This window comes from Ammospiza caudacuta, chromosome 31 (genome assembly GCF_027887145.1).
Source record: "Ammospiza caudacuta isolate bAmmCau1 chromosome 31, bAmmCau1.pri, whole genome shotgun sequence".
Taxonomy (NCBI): domain Eukaryota; kingdom Metazoa; phylum Chordata; class Aves; order Passeriformes; family Passerellidae; genus Ammospiza; species Ammospiza caudacuta.
Window position 1 is genome coordinate 1,918,149 of NC_080623.1, and position 14,058 is coordinate 1,932,206.

Sequence of the window (14,058 nt, forward strand, 5' to 3'; positions counted from 1 at the left end):
GGCCTTTGGAGGAGATATTCCATATTTGCACACATTTATTAGAGATTTGGGGAAAAATCCTTCACAGAAGGGTTGTCCAGCCCTAAAAGGCTGCCCCAGGGCAGGGGCAGAGTCCCCATCCCAGAAAGTGTCCTAGAAATGTGTGGATGTGGCACGGTCAGTGGTGACCTTGCTGGTGCTAGGTAGGACTTTATCTCTGAGGGCTTTTCCAACCTGAACAATTCCATGGCTCAGGCTGTGTCACCTGCTCTGAGGAACACCAGGACTGGCTGGATTAGAGGAGTTTTTCTCATAAAACCTTCATCACCCTCCTGCGTGTTTTCCTCACACAGGGAACGGGAATTCTGCCCAAAATGCCAGCAAGGATCCCTTCACTGAGCTTTTCCCAGCACCATCTCACACAGATCCATGGAATGGTTTGGGTGGGAAGGGACATTAAAGGGACATTAAAACCCATCCAGTGCCACCCTGCCATGGCAGGGACACCTTCCACTGTCCCAGGGGTTTTTAGAATGGGGGCTCGGGGTCCCAAAATGGAGGAATGTGGGCGTGCCTTGTCCTTCCTTCTCCTTCTTCCCAGCCTCCATCTTCTGGGTGATGCTGGCATTTTGGAATGGTTTAGGGTAGGAACACGCTGTCTAACATAGGTGATAGGTATTGGAAAATAATTGTAAATAAAGCGCACGTAGTTTTTAGTATAAAAAGACAGGTTGCTCCAAGGCCTGTCCAGCCTGGCCTTGGGCACTGCCAGGATGCAGGGGCAGCCACAGCTGCTCTAGGAAATCCATCCCAGCCCTCCCCACCCTCACAGGAAGGAATTCCCCCTTGTCCTGGCACTCCATCCCTTGTCCCCAGCTCCTCTCCAGCTCTCCTGGAGCCCCTTCAGGCCCTGTTAGGGGCTCCAGGGTCTCCTTTCCCTTCTCCTCCCCAGCTGAGCACCTCCAGCTCTCCCAGCCTGGCTCCAGAGGGGCTCCAGCCTTTGAATCCACGCTGGGAGTGCCTGGAGCAAGGGTGTCCAGCAGGGACGTTTCCAGAGTTAATGGAGATGCAGAGACAGAGCTGAGCCATTGCAGGGCTGGCAGGTTTGGGAGCCTCCCTGTCCCCTCCCTGTTCCCTCTGTTTGATCCATGCAGGAGCCCAGGAGCTGCTTTGATGTGTCAGCCTGGCAGCAGGGCCTGTTCCAGCACGACTCTCCCAGATTCCTGCGGGAACAAAGCTGCACCTCAGCAGCTTCCAGAGGCTGGGACAGGCCCTGGGGCAGAGCAGGGACACCGAGTGACACAGAGGGACCCCCTCAGCATCAGAGGGAGCCCCTGAGCATCAGAGACACCCCCTGAGCATCAGAGACCCCTCAGCATCAGAGACCCCTCAGCATCAGAGAGACCCCTCAGCATCAGAGAGACCCCATCAGCATCAGAGACCCCCTCAGCATCAGAGACCCCTCAGCATCAGAGAGACCCTCTCAGCATCAGAGAGACCCCATCAGCATCAGAGAGCCCCTCAGGTACAGAGAGATCCCCTCAGCATCAGAGACACCCCCTCAGCATCAGAGAGACCCCTCGGCATCAGAGACACCCCCTCAGCATCAGAGACCCCCTCAGCATCAGAGAGACCCCCTCAGCATCAGAGACCCCCTCAGCATCAGAGAGACCCCCTCAGCATCAGAGACACCCCCTCAGCATCAGAGACCCCTCAGCATCAGAGACACCCCCTGAGCATCAGAGACCCCTCAGCATCAGAGAGACCCCCTCAGCATCAGAGTCCCCCTCAGCATCAGAGACACCCCCTCAGCATCAGTTCCCCTGTCTTTCCCAGCAGTTCCAACCCAACCATCCAGCAGAATGGGTCATTCTGGGATGCTGGTGCCACCTCACAGGGCTGGCTCTGATCCCTGACCAACATGATGGGGGTTTGATCAATGATCCCATGTGCATCCTGCCATGGAAACGTGGATCAGATCCCTCCTGAGCTTCCCTGCTCCACAGCAGGGTCTCCACACGAGTTTAGGCATCTCTGGCCTCAGAACTTCCTCACTCCCAATAAAACTGGCTCGGGGAGGATCCAAGGACGGAGCAGCTTTGTTAAACATCAGGATGGAATTCCAGTGGGCTGATAAGGAGCCTTTTATGATCTTGATTGAACTGGGATTGTCAGATCAGAAGAGATAAGGTCTGAGAGCATTTTATATTCCCTGGAATCAGATCCCCACCCTGCATCACAACTCCAGCCCCTTCCAGTGGGCCCAGCTCCACAGGAACAAGGGTGCTCCACATCGACTCATTCCAAGGAAATTGAGCCATAAGAAATGGTGGCAAAGATTATGCCCATAATGATCCAGGGATTTCTGTGCAAGGGGGAAAACAAACCTGCCTCAGTTTGTTCCATAAGTGAATAAAATGGGAAACCTGAGGTGTTGAAATGAAATCCCAGAGAGGGATGAAGGAGCTCAATGAGAAGCTTCTCCACCAGAACCGTCAGGGATAAAGCCTTGGGGACTCCAAGGAACCCTTCCCACCTGGAATTTAAACCTGAGGGCCCATGGCCAAGGCACTTCCAGCGCTGACAGCCCAAGGAAGGGAACAGCCAAACTCTCCCTGTTTGTCACCCAACGGAGCAGGACCTGCCTGCAGCACATCAGGGAATCCTGGAATGGTTCGGGTGGGAAGGGAACTTAAAATCCATCCCATGCCAGCCCTGCCATGGCAGGGACACCTCCCACTGCCCCATGGGGCAGCCAGAGCTGCTCTGGGTGATGCCCAGAGTGACCCCAGCCTCACCCTTGGCTCCGTGGTTGGACCCCAGCCTCACCCTTGGCTCTGTGCTGGGACCCCAGCCTCACCCTTGGCTCTGTGTTTGGTTTTCCCACCAGGGCTCTGCTCCTGTCCCAGTTCACCTCCCCAGTCCAACCTTTGCCCCAGAACTGGCGACACTGGGAGGGAAGAGCCAAACTCCCAGAGTGTGTTTGGGCTGGGGCTGCTCTTTTCCCAGCTCCCCGCAGTCAGATTCCCAGGTGCCCACAGGTTGCCACCTCTCCCTTTTCTGCTGTAATTCCAAAGTGACAGGAGGAGCAAGAAGGAACCTGCCCTGAGCTGAGCCAAGGGAGCCCAAAGCTCTGCCCTGGGACCTGCAGGGACAAGTTCCTGGGCCCTGCTGCCAACTCCCAGCTCCTGAGGTGGGTCCCTGCACTCCTGGGCTGCTTGGATTAAACTGGAAATTGAAATAATCCATTTTTTGCCATGTCCCCAGTCCCAGGGTGGGCTTTAATGTCCCCAGGGACACCTTCCACAATCCCAAGGCGCTCCAAGCCCTGTCCAGCTTGGCCCTGAACACCTCCCAGGATGGAGCAGCCATGATTTAACACTGACAGAATTATTCTCCATTTTCCCAGCCAGGAATTGCCAGGGGTGGGAGCTGTCCATGCCTCAGCACCAAAGCCAAACACAGCTGAACAAACTCTGAGAAAGCCTTTTTTGGACATGATCCAGCTCTGGTTTAGAGAGTCCCTTTGAGGAAATGCAACTCCATTTGCTGAAGTCCAGCCCAGTTCTAGGAAGGGGGAAGTCACGGAAACTTTTAAATGTGGTAAATTGGGGAAGCAGAGAATGAAATCCTGGATGAGCTGCTGGGGGGACTCATCCCTTCCAGGGCCAGGGCTGGGAATGGAAAGGAATCCCAGCTGAGCTGAGGAGTCTGAAGAATTCCTTCTGCTCCAAGGGCTCAGGAAAAGCAGCCATGGAAATGGCACAATGACACAGAATCATGGAATGGCTTGGGTTGGAAAAGCCCTCTGAGACCATGGAGTCCACGCATGCCCCGGCACAGCCAAGGCCACCCCTGGCCTGTCCCCAGGTGCCACATCCACACAGATGTGACATCCCCCCAGGGCTGGGGCTCCCTCTCCAGCTGTGTCAGGAGGTTCTGGATGGGGAAGGGAGCAGCTCCAGGACATTTGGTGCTCTCAGGTTGTTTCCTCTGGCCACTCTCCAGTTCCTGCCTGGGCCCAGAGTTCCACTTTTCCCAGGGATTGTGTCATTTGTGCTCACTCAGCACAGGAAACTGGGAGACAGCAAAGTGTCCCTTAGAGGAAGTGACATTGAGTGCCACAGGAGTGACAGTAAAGAGAAATCCAAAATAAAAATAAAAAAGGATCTCATTGATTCCAACCCAATTCCACTTCCCCCAAGGGCTGGAAGCAGCTGCAGAACCACCTGGAAAGTGGGAGCTCCAACATCTGAATTTTGATGCTTTAGCTCCCCTGCCTTAATTCCTCCATGCAAGGAAGGGGAGGGGGAGTCTTAATGAGCCCCAGCACTTGGCAGGGCACTAATTAATCCCTGCAGGGATTATTGGGAACAGGCACAGCTCTGAGCCCAGGCTCCAGATCAGCTCCTCAGGTTCTCCATCTCAAAAGCGCTGTGCAATCACACAGCCAGGATTCCCATCAGGGAATCAAACCCATTCTGGGGATGGAAAAACAGAGGCAAGCTGGGCTGGAGGCTGGGAACAATCCCACAGTTTAGGAACAATCCCAAAGCTTGGGAACAATCCCAGAGCTCAGAGCTCAGGAACAATCCTAAAGCTTGGAGCTCAGGAACAATCCCAAAGCTTGGGAACAATCCCAAAACTTGGGAGCAATCCCAAATCTCAGGAACAATCCCAGAGCTCAGAGCTCAGGAACAATCCCAAAGCTTGGGAATAATCCCAAAACTCGGGAGCAATCCCAAAGCTCAAGGACAATCTCAAAGCTTGGGAAAAATCCCAAGGTTTGGGAACAAGCCCAAAGCTTAGGAACCATTCCAAAGCTCAGAGCTTGGGAACAATCCCAAAGCTCAGGAACAATCCCAAAGCTCAGGAGCAATCCCAAAGCTCAGAGCTCAGGAACCATTCCAAAGCCCAGGGACAATCCCAAAGCTCAGAGCTCAGGAACTATCCCAAATAAAATAATCCCAAAGCTCAAGAACAATCCCAAAGCTCAGGAACAATCCCAAATCTTGGGAACAATCCCAAAACTCGAAACTCGGGATCAATTCCCAAGCACAGGCAGATGGTCCAGGGCAGCTCTGCACTCCCAGGGAAGCTCCTGCTCCCTCAGCAGCAGCAGCCAGCCCTGGCAGGTCCATCCTGGGACCAGGGACATCCCTCTCCTGCCCTGCTCCAGGTGTCCTGGAGGCCCAAGGGAACCGAGTCAGGTTCCCCAGAGCAGCTGGGGCTGCCCCTGGATCCCTGAAGTGCCCAGGCCAGGCTGGATGGGGCTGGGAGCAGCCTGGGACAGGGGGAGGTGTCCCATGGCAGGAATGGGGTGGCAATATCAGGAGTCCCCAGCCAAACGCTTCCCCGTCCAGGACCTCCATCTCCCCATGACCATTCCTTCTCCATGAGGAGCCAGCACAGAGCTTTGCTGCTGTCCAAGGAGCAGGTGTGGGTTTAACCCCCAGCTGGAACTTCCCCTGTCCCACCCTCAGGAAAACTGGGAACGCATTTTGGGGATATGGGAAATGCACAGTGTTAAACACAGAATTCTCCAGCTCCTTGCTGCAGCTGGGATCTCCTCCAGGCTCTGCCATGGCTGCATCCCAGAGCTGTTCCCACCTCTCCAGTCCCAACACCTCCCTGGACAGCAGGAGCTGAAAGGAAAATCAAAGTGATCTTTCCTCCTCTTTGCTGAAGGACTGGCTCCATGCTGAGCTCTGCAGTATCCTGGGATCACAGATCCAGTTGGAAAAGCCCTCAGAGATGACTGAATCCAACCATCAGCACAGCACCACCTTGGTCATCCCTGACCATGTCCCCAAGTGCCACATCCACACTTTTCTTGGGCATTCCCAGGGATGGGGACTCCCCACTGCCCTGGGCAGCCCCTTCCACTGCTTTACAACCCTTTCCAGGAAGGAATTTTCTCAATATCCAACCCAAACTTCCCCTGGTACAACTTGAGGCTGTTTTTCCCTTGTTCCCTGGTAGCAGATCCCAAATCCCCCCTGGCTCTGCTGTCAGGGAATTGGGGAGAGGGAGAGGGTCCCCCCTAAACCTCCTTTTCTCCAGGCTGAGCACAGGGACTCGTTTTGACCATTCTGAGCTGTATTTGTGGCAAAACCCAAAGGATTTGGCTGTGCCAAAGCCAAGCAGAGCAAATTCTGGAGCTGGGCCACTCCTGAGCCTTATCAGCAATTCCAAAGTCCGGGAATGAGAGATAAGGAACCACTGTGCAGTTACAGACACACCAGGCATGGACAGCATGGAAAAGCTGGAAAAAGAGGAAGTATCAAGTCCATAAAAACAAAATAGAAATTAGCAACTCCATAAAAATGAAATAGGAATTATCCACTCCAACCCACACTGCTCCCTCAAAGAGCAGCCCAGGAGGATTCCCCAGGCACATCCTGGGGGGATTCCCAGGAAATAAGGAAATAAGGAACATGAACCAGGGTCTCTCTGAAGGAGAAGATCCTTCCAGCTAGGTGCAGGGACAATTTGGGAGGCACCTTCCTAGCAACTCTTCCTAGAATTTTTCACAGGGAAGCACGAAAATCCCCAAAGGAAAAAGAAAGGCAGAAATTCTTCCCCCTTTAAGAGCAGGGACAGGGCTGGGCTTAGTTCAGAAACGTTTCAAAGGTGAAAGAAAAACAGCACCAGATATTGACACAAGGGAAGGGAAACATTCCAGGGGGGAAGGGTGTGGGATGCACGATCCTCCAGTGCCCCCAGCTGGGAAAGAGCAGCTGAGCAGGAGCAAAGGGAGGAAAACAGGGTGTGAGTGACAGCCTGGAGTCACCAGAGTTTCCCCAGAGCTCCTGGAGTGCCAGGGAGCTGCTCAGTTCCCAAAGGGATTCACGTACTGGAGAAGCTGCAGGATCCCTGGGGAAGTTGCATTTATGGGAAGGGCCTCAAAGTTTTCCTGCAACCCTGCTCAGCATCCTGAAACACCCAGGATCATGGAATGGTTTGGGTGGCAAGGGACCTTAAAATCCATCCCATAAATCCCATCCCATCCCATCCCAGGGACACCTTGCACTGTCCCAGGCCACTCCAAGCCCTGTCCAGCCTGGCCTTGGGCACTTCCAGGGATCCAGGGGCAGCCACAGCTGCTCTGGGAAACCCATCCCAGGGCCTCCCCACCCTCACAGCCAATTCCTTCACAATCTCCCATCCATCCCTGCCCTCTGGCAGTGAGAAGCCATTCCCTGTATCCTATTCCTCCACCCCTTGTCCCCAATTCATCTCCAGCTCTCCTGGAGCCCCTTTAGGCACCAGAAGGGGCTCCAAGATTTCCTTTTCCTTTTCCCTTTCCTTTTCCCTTTACTTTTCCCTTTCCATTTCCATTTCCATTTCCCTTTCCATTTCCCTTTCCTTTTCCCTTTCCTTTTCCCTTTCCTTTTCCCTTTCCTTTTCCCTTTCCTTTTCCCTTTCCTTTTCCCTTTCCTTTTCCCTTCCCTTCCCTTCCCTTCCCTTCCCTTCCCTTCCCTTCCCTTCCCTTCCCTTCCCTTCCCTTCCCTTCCCTTCCCTTCCCTTCCCTTCCCTTCCCTTCCCTTCCCTTCCCTTCCCTTCCCTTCCCTTCCCTTCCCTTCCCTCTCCCCACAGAGGAACCAAGGAATTCCCAGTAAGGACAAGGCCAAATCCACCCAGGTGTTCCCCTGCTCACCTGGGCAGCAGCAGTGACACTCGAGCACCACCTCCTGGAGGTGCCACCTCCTTCCCTCGGGAATGGAGCTCACCTGGAACAATGCTCAGGACACCCCCGGCCTTCCCTCGCTCCCACTGCAGCAAGGAAAAGTGGAAGTACAACAGAATTACCAGCTCAGGTGCTGAAAGGGATGGGAATAAAAACGGGATTAAAAACGCCAACACAGATTTTGGGATAAAATTCAGTGATTTTTATTCCAGGATATCATTCCCAAGAGCACTCACTGTTAGGGATGAACCCCTGTCCTGGAGAGTTCAGCCAGGGCTGCTGGGGCCAGGGAGGGGATTGGGGATTGTCCTGAAGGTGCCTCAGCCCAGCCCTGGGGGAGCTTTGGGTGCATTTTGGGAAATGTTCCTTGTCCAGAGGGGAACAGGTCCCCAGGGAATGATGACAGCCCCAGGAAAGCAGAGCTCAGAGTGCTGGGATTTTGGGATCAGGGGGATTTTTGGGTTGGTCCCTTCCAACTCAGGGTACTCCATGACTCTGTGATCCTTGTGGGTCCGTTTCAACTCTGATTATTCCATAATTCTGGAGGTCAGGGAGTGCTTGGACAACACTCTCAGGCACTGGGTGGGATTCTGGGATGTCCTGTGCGAGGCCAGGAGTTGGAGTTGATGATCCAGGTGGGTCCCTTCCAACTCTGGATGTTCCATGACTCTGAGATCCTCACAGGTCCCCTTCAGCTCTGGATATTCCATGATTCTGGAGGTCTGGCAACGTCTGGACAACTTGGGCATCGGGATTTTGGGATTAGTGGGATTTTTTTGGCATGTCCTGTGCAGGGCCAGGAGTTGGAGTTGATGATCCAGGCGGGTCCCTTCCAACTCTGGATGTTCCATGACTCTGAGATCCTCACAGGTCCCCTTCAGCTCTGGATATTCCATGATTCTGGAGGTCTGGCAATGTCTGGATAACTTGGGCATCGGGATTTTTTTTGCGATGTCCTGTGCAGGGCCAGGAGCTGGACTGGAGGATCCTTGTGAGGCTGCTCCAGTCAGGACATTCTACATTCCCTAGGGCCTGTTCCCTGGCATTCCAGGAACAGCAGCACGGTCTGGCAGGGTGGGTTTCAGGTGGGATCAATAATTCACCTTGGCTGGGCCAGGTGAGGCCACACCTGGATCCAGGGCATGCCTCTGAGGGACTGGAATCCCAGGGAACATTCTTGATACAAGTGGAAAGCATATGTAGGAACTTGGATTCCAGGAACACTTCCTTGAACAACCTCCCACCCCACAAAATTGGTGCTCCCTGAGCACCTGGAGTGGATCCCCCAAGTGGCAGCAGCTCTGTGGCCACAGAGAGAGGCACAACCTTGCCAGGCACGGCTCTGGGGAAGGCTGTGAGAAGATAAGAATGAGAAACAACTCTTATCTCCACTCGCTGCACCTGCTGTTGTGAACATATGGAATGGTTTGGATGGGAAGGGACCTTAAAATCCATCCCATCCCATCCCCAGGGACACCTTCCACTCTCCCAGGCTGCTCCATGTGGAATGTGTTGTGGAGATCTGTTTATCAAATGGTGCTTTCTTAACTAACCATCCCAAAAATTCACTCCCAGACACTCCTTGGCCCAGATTCCCACAGGAAGCCAAGGTGCAGTCCCAGCAGGGATTTGGTGTGGGATCTCAGCACCTCAGGATGGAGGTGCAGAGTGGCCGAGATCACCCTTGGGAGGCTCGGGAGTTCTGGAATGTTGCCAGAAGTGTCTGGTGGCTGGATTTTGATCCTACACAGGAGATGACACCTGTACGAGGATGGGAGGATTTCACTGGGTGAATGGTGAAGGGATAAGTTAATTAGAGTGTAAAACACAGGGTTTAGGATTTCTGTACAGGGGGGTCTAAAGAAGTAAGATGGAGGAATTGGGGCGTGTCCTGTCCTTCTTCTTCTTCTTCTTGGCCTCCATCTTCTGTGGTGATGTTGGCACTTTGGGATTGGTTATTACTAGAAGTGCACCGGTTAATAAGGGTAGAAGGTATTGGGGAAAAATGATAAATATTGTACACGTAACTTCGGGTATAAAGATAAGTGACCGCCCCGGGGGCTCGCAGTGTGCTCATGGCTGGCTTGCTGTGCAGACCTCTGTCGGGCTGAAAGAAAATCTTTTAGATAAACAATTAATAAACACCGAGACCGAGAAAAGATCAGAAGTCTCTCCTCGTCCTTTGAAGCGCCGGGCTGTCCAAGGCCATCCCGGGCCTTTCCAGGCCACCTAAACAGCCGAGAAACCGACAATTTGGGATTTTCCAGCTCTGCCCCACAGCTCCTCAGTCAGAGCCCTGGGGACGGGCAGCCGTGGACCTGAAGAGCAGCAGGCTCCTGTCCCAGGAGGTGCTGCCGAAGGAGCGGACGAGCTCCATGGCGCACTCCTGGGTCAGGATGCGGGTGACGCTCTCGGCCATGTCCCCGTTGATCCGCAGCGACCGGAAGTGCTCGAAGTCGTCGCGGCCCAGCCTGCGCAGCCGGCGCGCGGCCGCCCGGTAGCACCTCCAGGGCTGGGGCTCCACCAGCAGGAAGGTGCAGAGCGAGGCCAGCAGGGCCAGGAAGTCCAGCAGGCCCCGGTCGCCGTGGTTCAGGTGGATCCACATGGTCACGGACATGCAGAAGCCGATGTCGAAGGAGGAGCGGCCGAAGCGCTGCAGGAAGGAGCTCAGGAAGGGCTCCCTGGCCCCCGGGTCCATGATGTCCAGGCTGGCAAAGGAGATGGAGGCAGGGAAGGGGCTGCTCTGCTGGGCCCTCCGGATCAGCTCGGGGTCGATGTCACAGCACAGCAGCTTCAGCTCCTTGTCGGCTCCTGGTGGCTCCGGGCTGGAACTGCTGTCCTGGAGCCCCAGCAGGTGCTGGTACAGAGCCACGCTGAGCTCCTGCAGGAGGAAAACAGGAGTTCAGGGAGCTCCCCAGAACTTCTTCTCATGGGTGTCCAAAGGAAAATCTGACCAAGATCAGCAAAAGGTCTGTCCTGGGAGCCCTGAGCACCTGGAGTGAATCCCCCATGGGGCAGCAGCACAGAGAGAGGCACAACCTGCCCAGGCATGGGAAAGGCTGTAGGTGAGCTCCTGCAGGAGGAAAACAGGGGTTCAGGGAGCTCCCCAGAGCTTCTTCTCATGGGTGGCCAAAGGAAAATCTGACCAAGATGTGCCCTGGGAGCCCTGAGCATCAAGAGTGGATCCCCCATGGGGCATCAGCTCTGGCCACAGAGAGAGGCACAAAAGTCTGAGAAGCTGAGAGAACAGAATAAGAAACAATTCTTATCTGTTGTAAATATGTGCAATGTGTTGTGGAGATTTGTTTACCAAAGGGTGGTTTCTTAATTAACCAATGGTGATGGTATTTTAATTAGAGGATCAGTTAGGTACACCTGTAGTGAAGTAGGGTATGAAAAAGCAATGGGTTTCTTCATAAAGAAATAAATGAATATATAAATAAATGAATACATAAATAAATGTATATGTAGATAAATGTACATATAAAGAAATGAATATATAAAGAAATGGATCTTTAACCTTCTGTGAGTGCATGGAGTCTGTGTAACTTATCACAGTTATTATTACAGGGGATCCCCCAGTGCTGACACCCCCACAGTGGGGCCCTGCTTCAAAAACAAAATCCTGGAATGCTCTGGGCTGAGGAACCCAGCTCACCCCCTCCAGCCCTGCCATGGGACACCTTCCACTAGAGCAGGAGGCTCCAAGCCCCTGGAATGTCCAGGTCCCCAGCCTGGAATCTCTTTGCATAGTGCATACTGATGGAAAATTAATTAATCCTTAATTAAAGGAGATCCCATGGAGCTCCTGGAGCTGCAGGCCTCCAGGAATGTCCTCTGCTGGTGGCAGGTGCCTCTCACTGACCTGCTCCACCTGCTCACCCAGAATGGGATCTGGAATTGTCCCCTGGCAATGCCTCAGGGAATTCCAACCCCCGGGAGCAGCAGCGCTGTCCCAGCAGGGTGGGATCAATAATTCACCTTGGCTGGGCCAGGTGAGGCCACACCCGGATCCAGGGCAGGCCTGCAATGTGTGTGGAGCTGGGGATGGAGCTGGGAAAGGGCTGGAGCACCTGTCAGAGCTGGAGATCTCTGAGGGGAGCTGGGCTCTCATGTGGGACCTCCTCACCCTCCAGCCTGAGCAGGAGGTGGGGCAGGAGGGGTCAGGAGCTGCTCCCAGGAGAGAATGAGAGGAGGCAGAGCCCAGGGGAGGTTTGGGTTCGATTTTAGGGGAAATTCCTCATGGAAAGGACTGGGCAGGGAGGAGCCCCCATTCCCAGAGGGAATTACACACCCAGGACAAGGATTCTTCCCAGTCTGCCCCACTCCTCCCAGTGACTGTCCCAGTGCTCCCAGTCCTCCCACACGCTGGGCACTGCCTGCCCCAGTGCTCCCCACCTCTCCCAGTGCCCCCAGCACTTCCCACCAGTGCTCCAAGCACTCCCCACCAGTGCCCCCATCTCTCCCAGTGCTCCCAGTACTCCTCACCAGTGCTCCCCACCTCTCCCAGTGCCCCCAGCACTTCCCACCAGTGCCCCCACACCATTCCCATCTGCCTCCCAGTGCCCCCCACCACTGCTCCCCCTCCCTCCCAGTGCTCCCCATCTCTCCCAGTGCTCCCAGCACTCCCCACCAGTGCCTCCCCACCATTCCCATCTGCCTCCCTGGGCTCCTCCATTTCCCCCAGTCTCCGCCTTTCCCTGCATTCCCAGTTTGGCCCATTGCCCTCCCTCATTCCCCACCAGTGCTCCCAGTCTGCCCCAGACCAGACCAGTGCCTCATCCCAGCCTTTCCCATGGTTACACTGGGGGTGCCCAGGACCCCACAGGCTGCAGCTCAGAGAGGTTTTAGAGCCAAAAAAAATGCAAGTTCCCAGTTCAAGGGGGGGTTAAGAGGAGGGGAGGTTCAGGTTGAAGGCCCTGGTGCAGGTTTGGGGTTGGCACAGCAACTGGATTGTCCCCCAGTGCCCCCCAGTCTGTCCCAGTGCCAATTTGTGTCCCCCAGCAGTGCCTCCCCAGTGCGTCCCAGTGCCCCCAGTACAACCCCCAGTCTGCCCCAGTGCCCCCAGTGCCTCCCAGTGTCCCAGTGCCAACTCGTGCCCCCAGCAGTGCCCCCCCAGTGGGTCCCAGTGCCCCCCCAGTGTGTCCCAGTGCCCCCAGTGCCCCCCCCCAGTGTGTCCCAGTGCCAACTCGTGCCCCCCAGCAGTGCCATCCCAGTGCCCCCAGTACCAGGGGACTGCCAGTCTGCCCCAGTGCCCCCACCAGTGCCTCCCAGTACCCCACACCAGTCTGTACCAACGTCCCCCAGGACCCCACGCCATGATTTCCCAGTCTGTCCCAGTGTCCCCAACACCCCAAACTGGGCTGCTGCCCCCACCCCGTTCTCCCCGAGGCGCCCCAAACCCGGCTGCGTGTGGCGCCCTCACCCCGGAGTTGCAGCCCACATCGAGCCCGAGCAGCGGGCGGGTGGCCGCGGGGAAGAGGCTGCGCAGGAGCCCTTGGGGCAGGAGGCTGATGCGGCCCTCGGGCGGGTGGAAGCGGGAATAGTTCGGGAAGTTCCCGTACGGAGCCGCGCCGGGCTCGGGGCCGCCCCGGCTGATGGGCGCCGCCATCTTGGCACCGCTCCCCGCGCCCGGCGGGAACCGCAACCGGAGAGAAACGTTCCGGGGCAGAAACGTTCCGGGGCAGAAATGTCCGGAGTTGGGACAGGGACAGGGACAGGGACAGGGGACACAGGGAGAGGGACAGGGAGAGGGACAGGGACAGGGACAGGGGATGGGGATGGGGATGGGGACAGGGGATGGGGATGGGGACACAGGGACAGGGACAGGGACAGGGGACACAGGAACAGGGACAGGGACAGGGGACACAGGGAGAGGGACAGGGAGAGGGAGAGGGACAGGGACAGGGACAGGGGATGGGGATGGGGACACAGGGACAGGGACAGGGGGTGGGGGTAGGGATGGGGACAGGGACAGGGGGTGGGGACAAGGGACAAGGGACAAGGACAGGGGACAGGGGCAGGGGACAAGGGCAGGGGATGGGGACAGGGAACAGGGACAGGGACAAGGGACAGGGACAAGGGACAAGGATGGGGACAGGGACAGGGGACAGGGGCAAGGGACCGGGACAGGGGACAAGAACAGAGGACAGGGACAGGGGACAAAGATGGGGACAGGGACAGGGGACAGGGGCCAGGGGACAGGGGCCAGGGGACAAGGGACAGGGGATGGGACAGGGGACAGGGACAAGGACAAGGACAGGGACAGGGACAGGGACAGGGACAGGGGATGGGGACAGGGACAAGGGACAGGGGCAGGGGACATGGGACAGCGCCACCAGGGCAGCCACAGCCCCTTGAGGGGAAAAGGAGAGACTTTAGACATTTTG

The 14,058-nt window shown here is 55.9% G+C and overlaps 1 protein-coding gene across 1 annotated transcript; it reads right to left on the reverse strand.

Moving 5' to 3' along the window:
• Window positions 1–7,905: 7,905 nt before the first annotated feature.
• Window positions 7,906–13,280, reverse strand: BCDIN3D (BCDIN3 domain containing RNA methyltransferase). The gene is made up of 2 exons (XM_058822193.1): window positions 13,095–13,280; window positions 7,906–10,550 (listed from the first exon to the last, which is right to left on the reverse strand). Exons 1-2 carry the CDS (start codon window positions 13,278–13,280, stop codon window positions 9,954–9,956), a joined length of 783 nt encoding a protein of 260 aa, XP_058678176.1. The 3' UTR covers window positions 7,906–9,953.
• Between the last annotated feature and the right edge of the window lie 778 nt (window positions 13,281–14,058).

Bases quoted from the DNA above. Each gene is read 5' to 3' on its own strand.
- BCDIN3D (XM_058822193.1), bottom strand. From the start codon at position 13,280: ATGGCGGCGCCCATCAGCCGGGGCGGCCCCGAGCCCGGCGCGGCTCCG. The intron at 10,551-13,094 runs GTGAGGGCGCCA...TTCCTCCTGCAG, and splicing joins ATGTGGGCTGCAACTCCGGG to GAGCTCAGCGTGGCTCTGTA.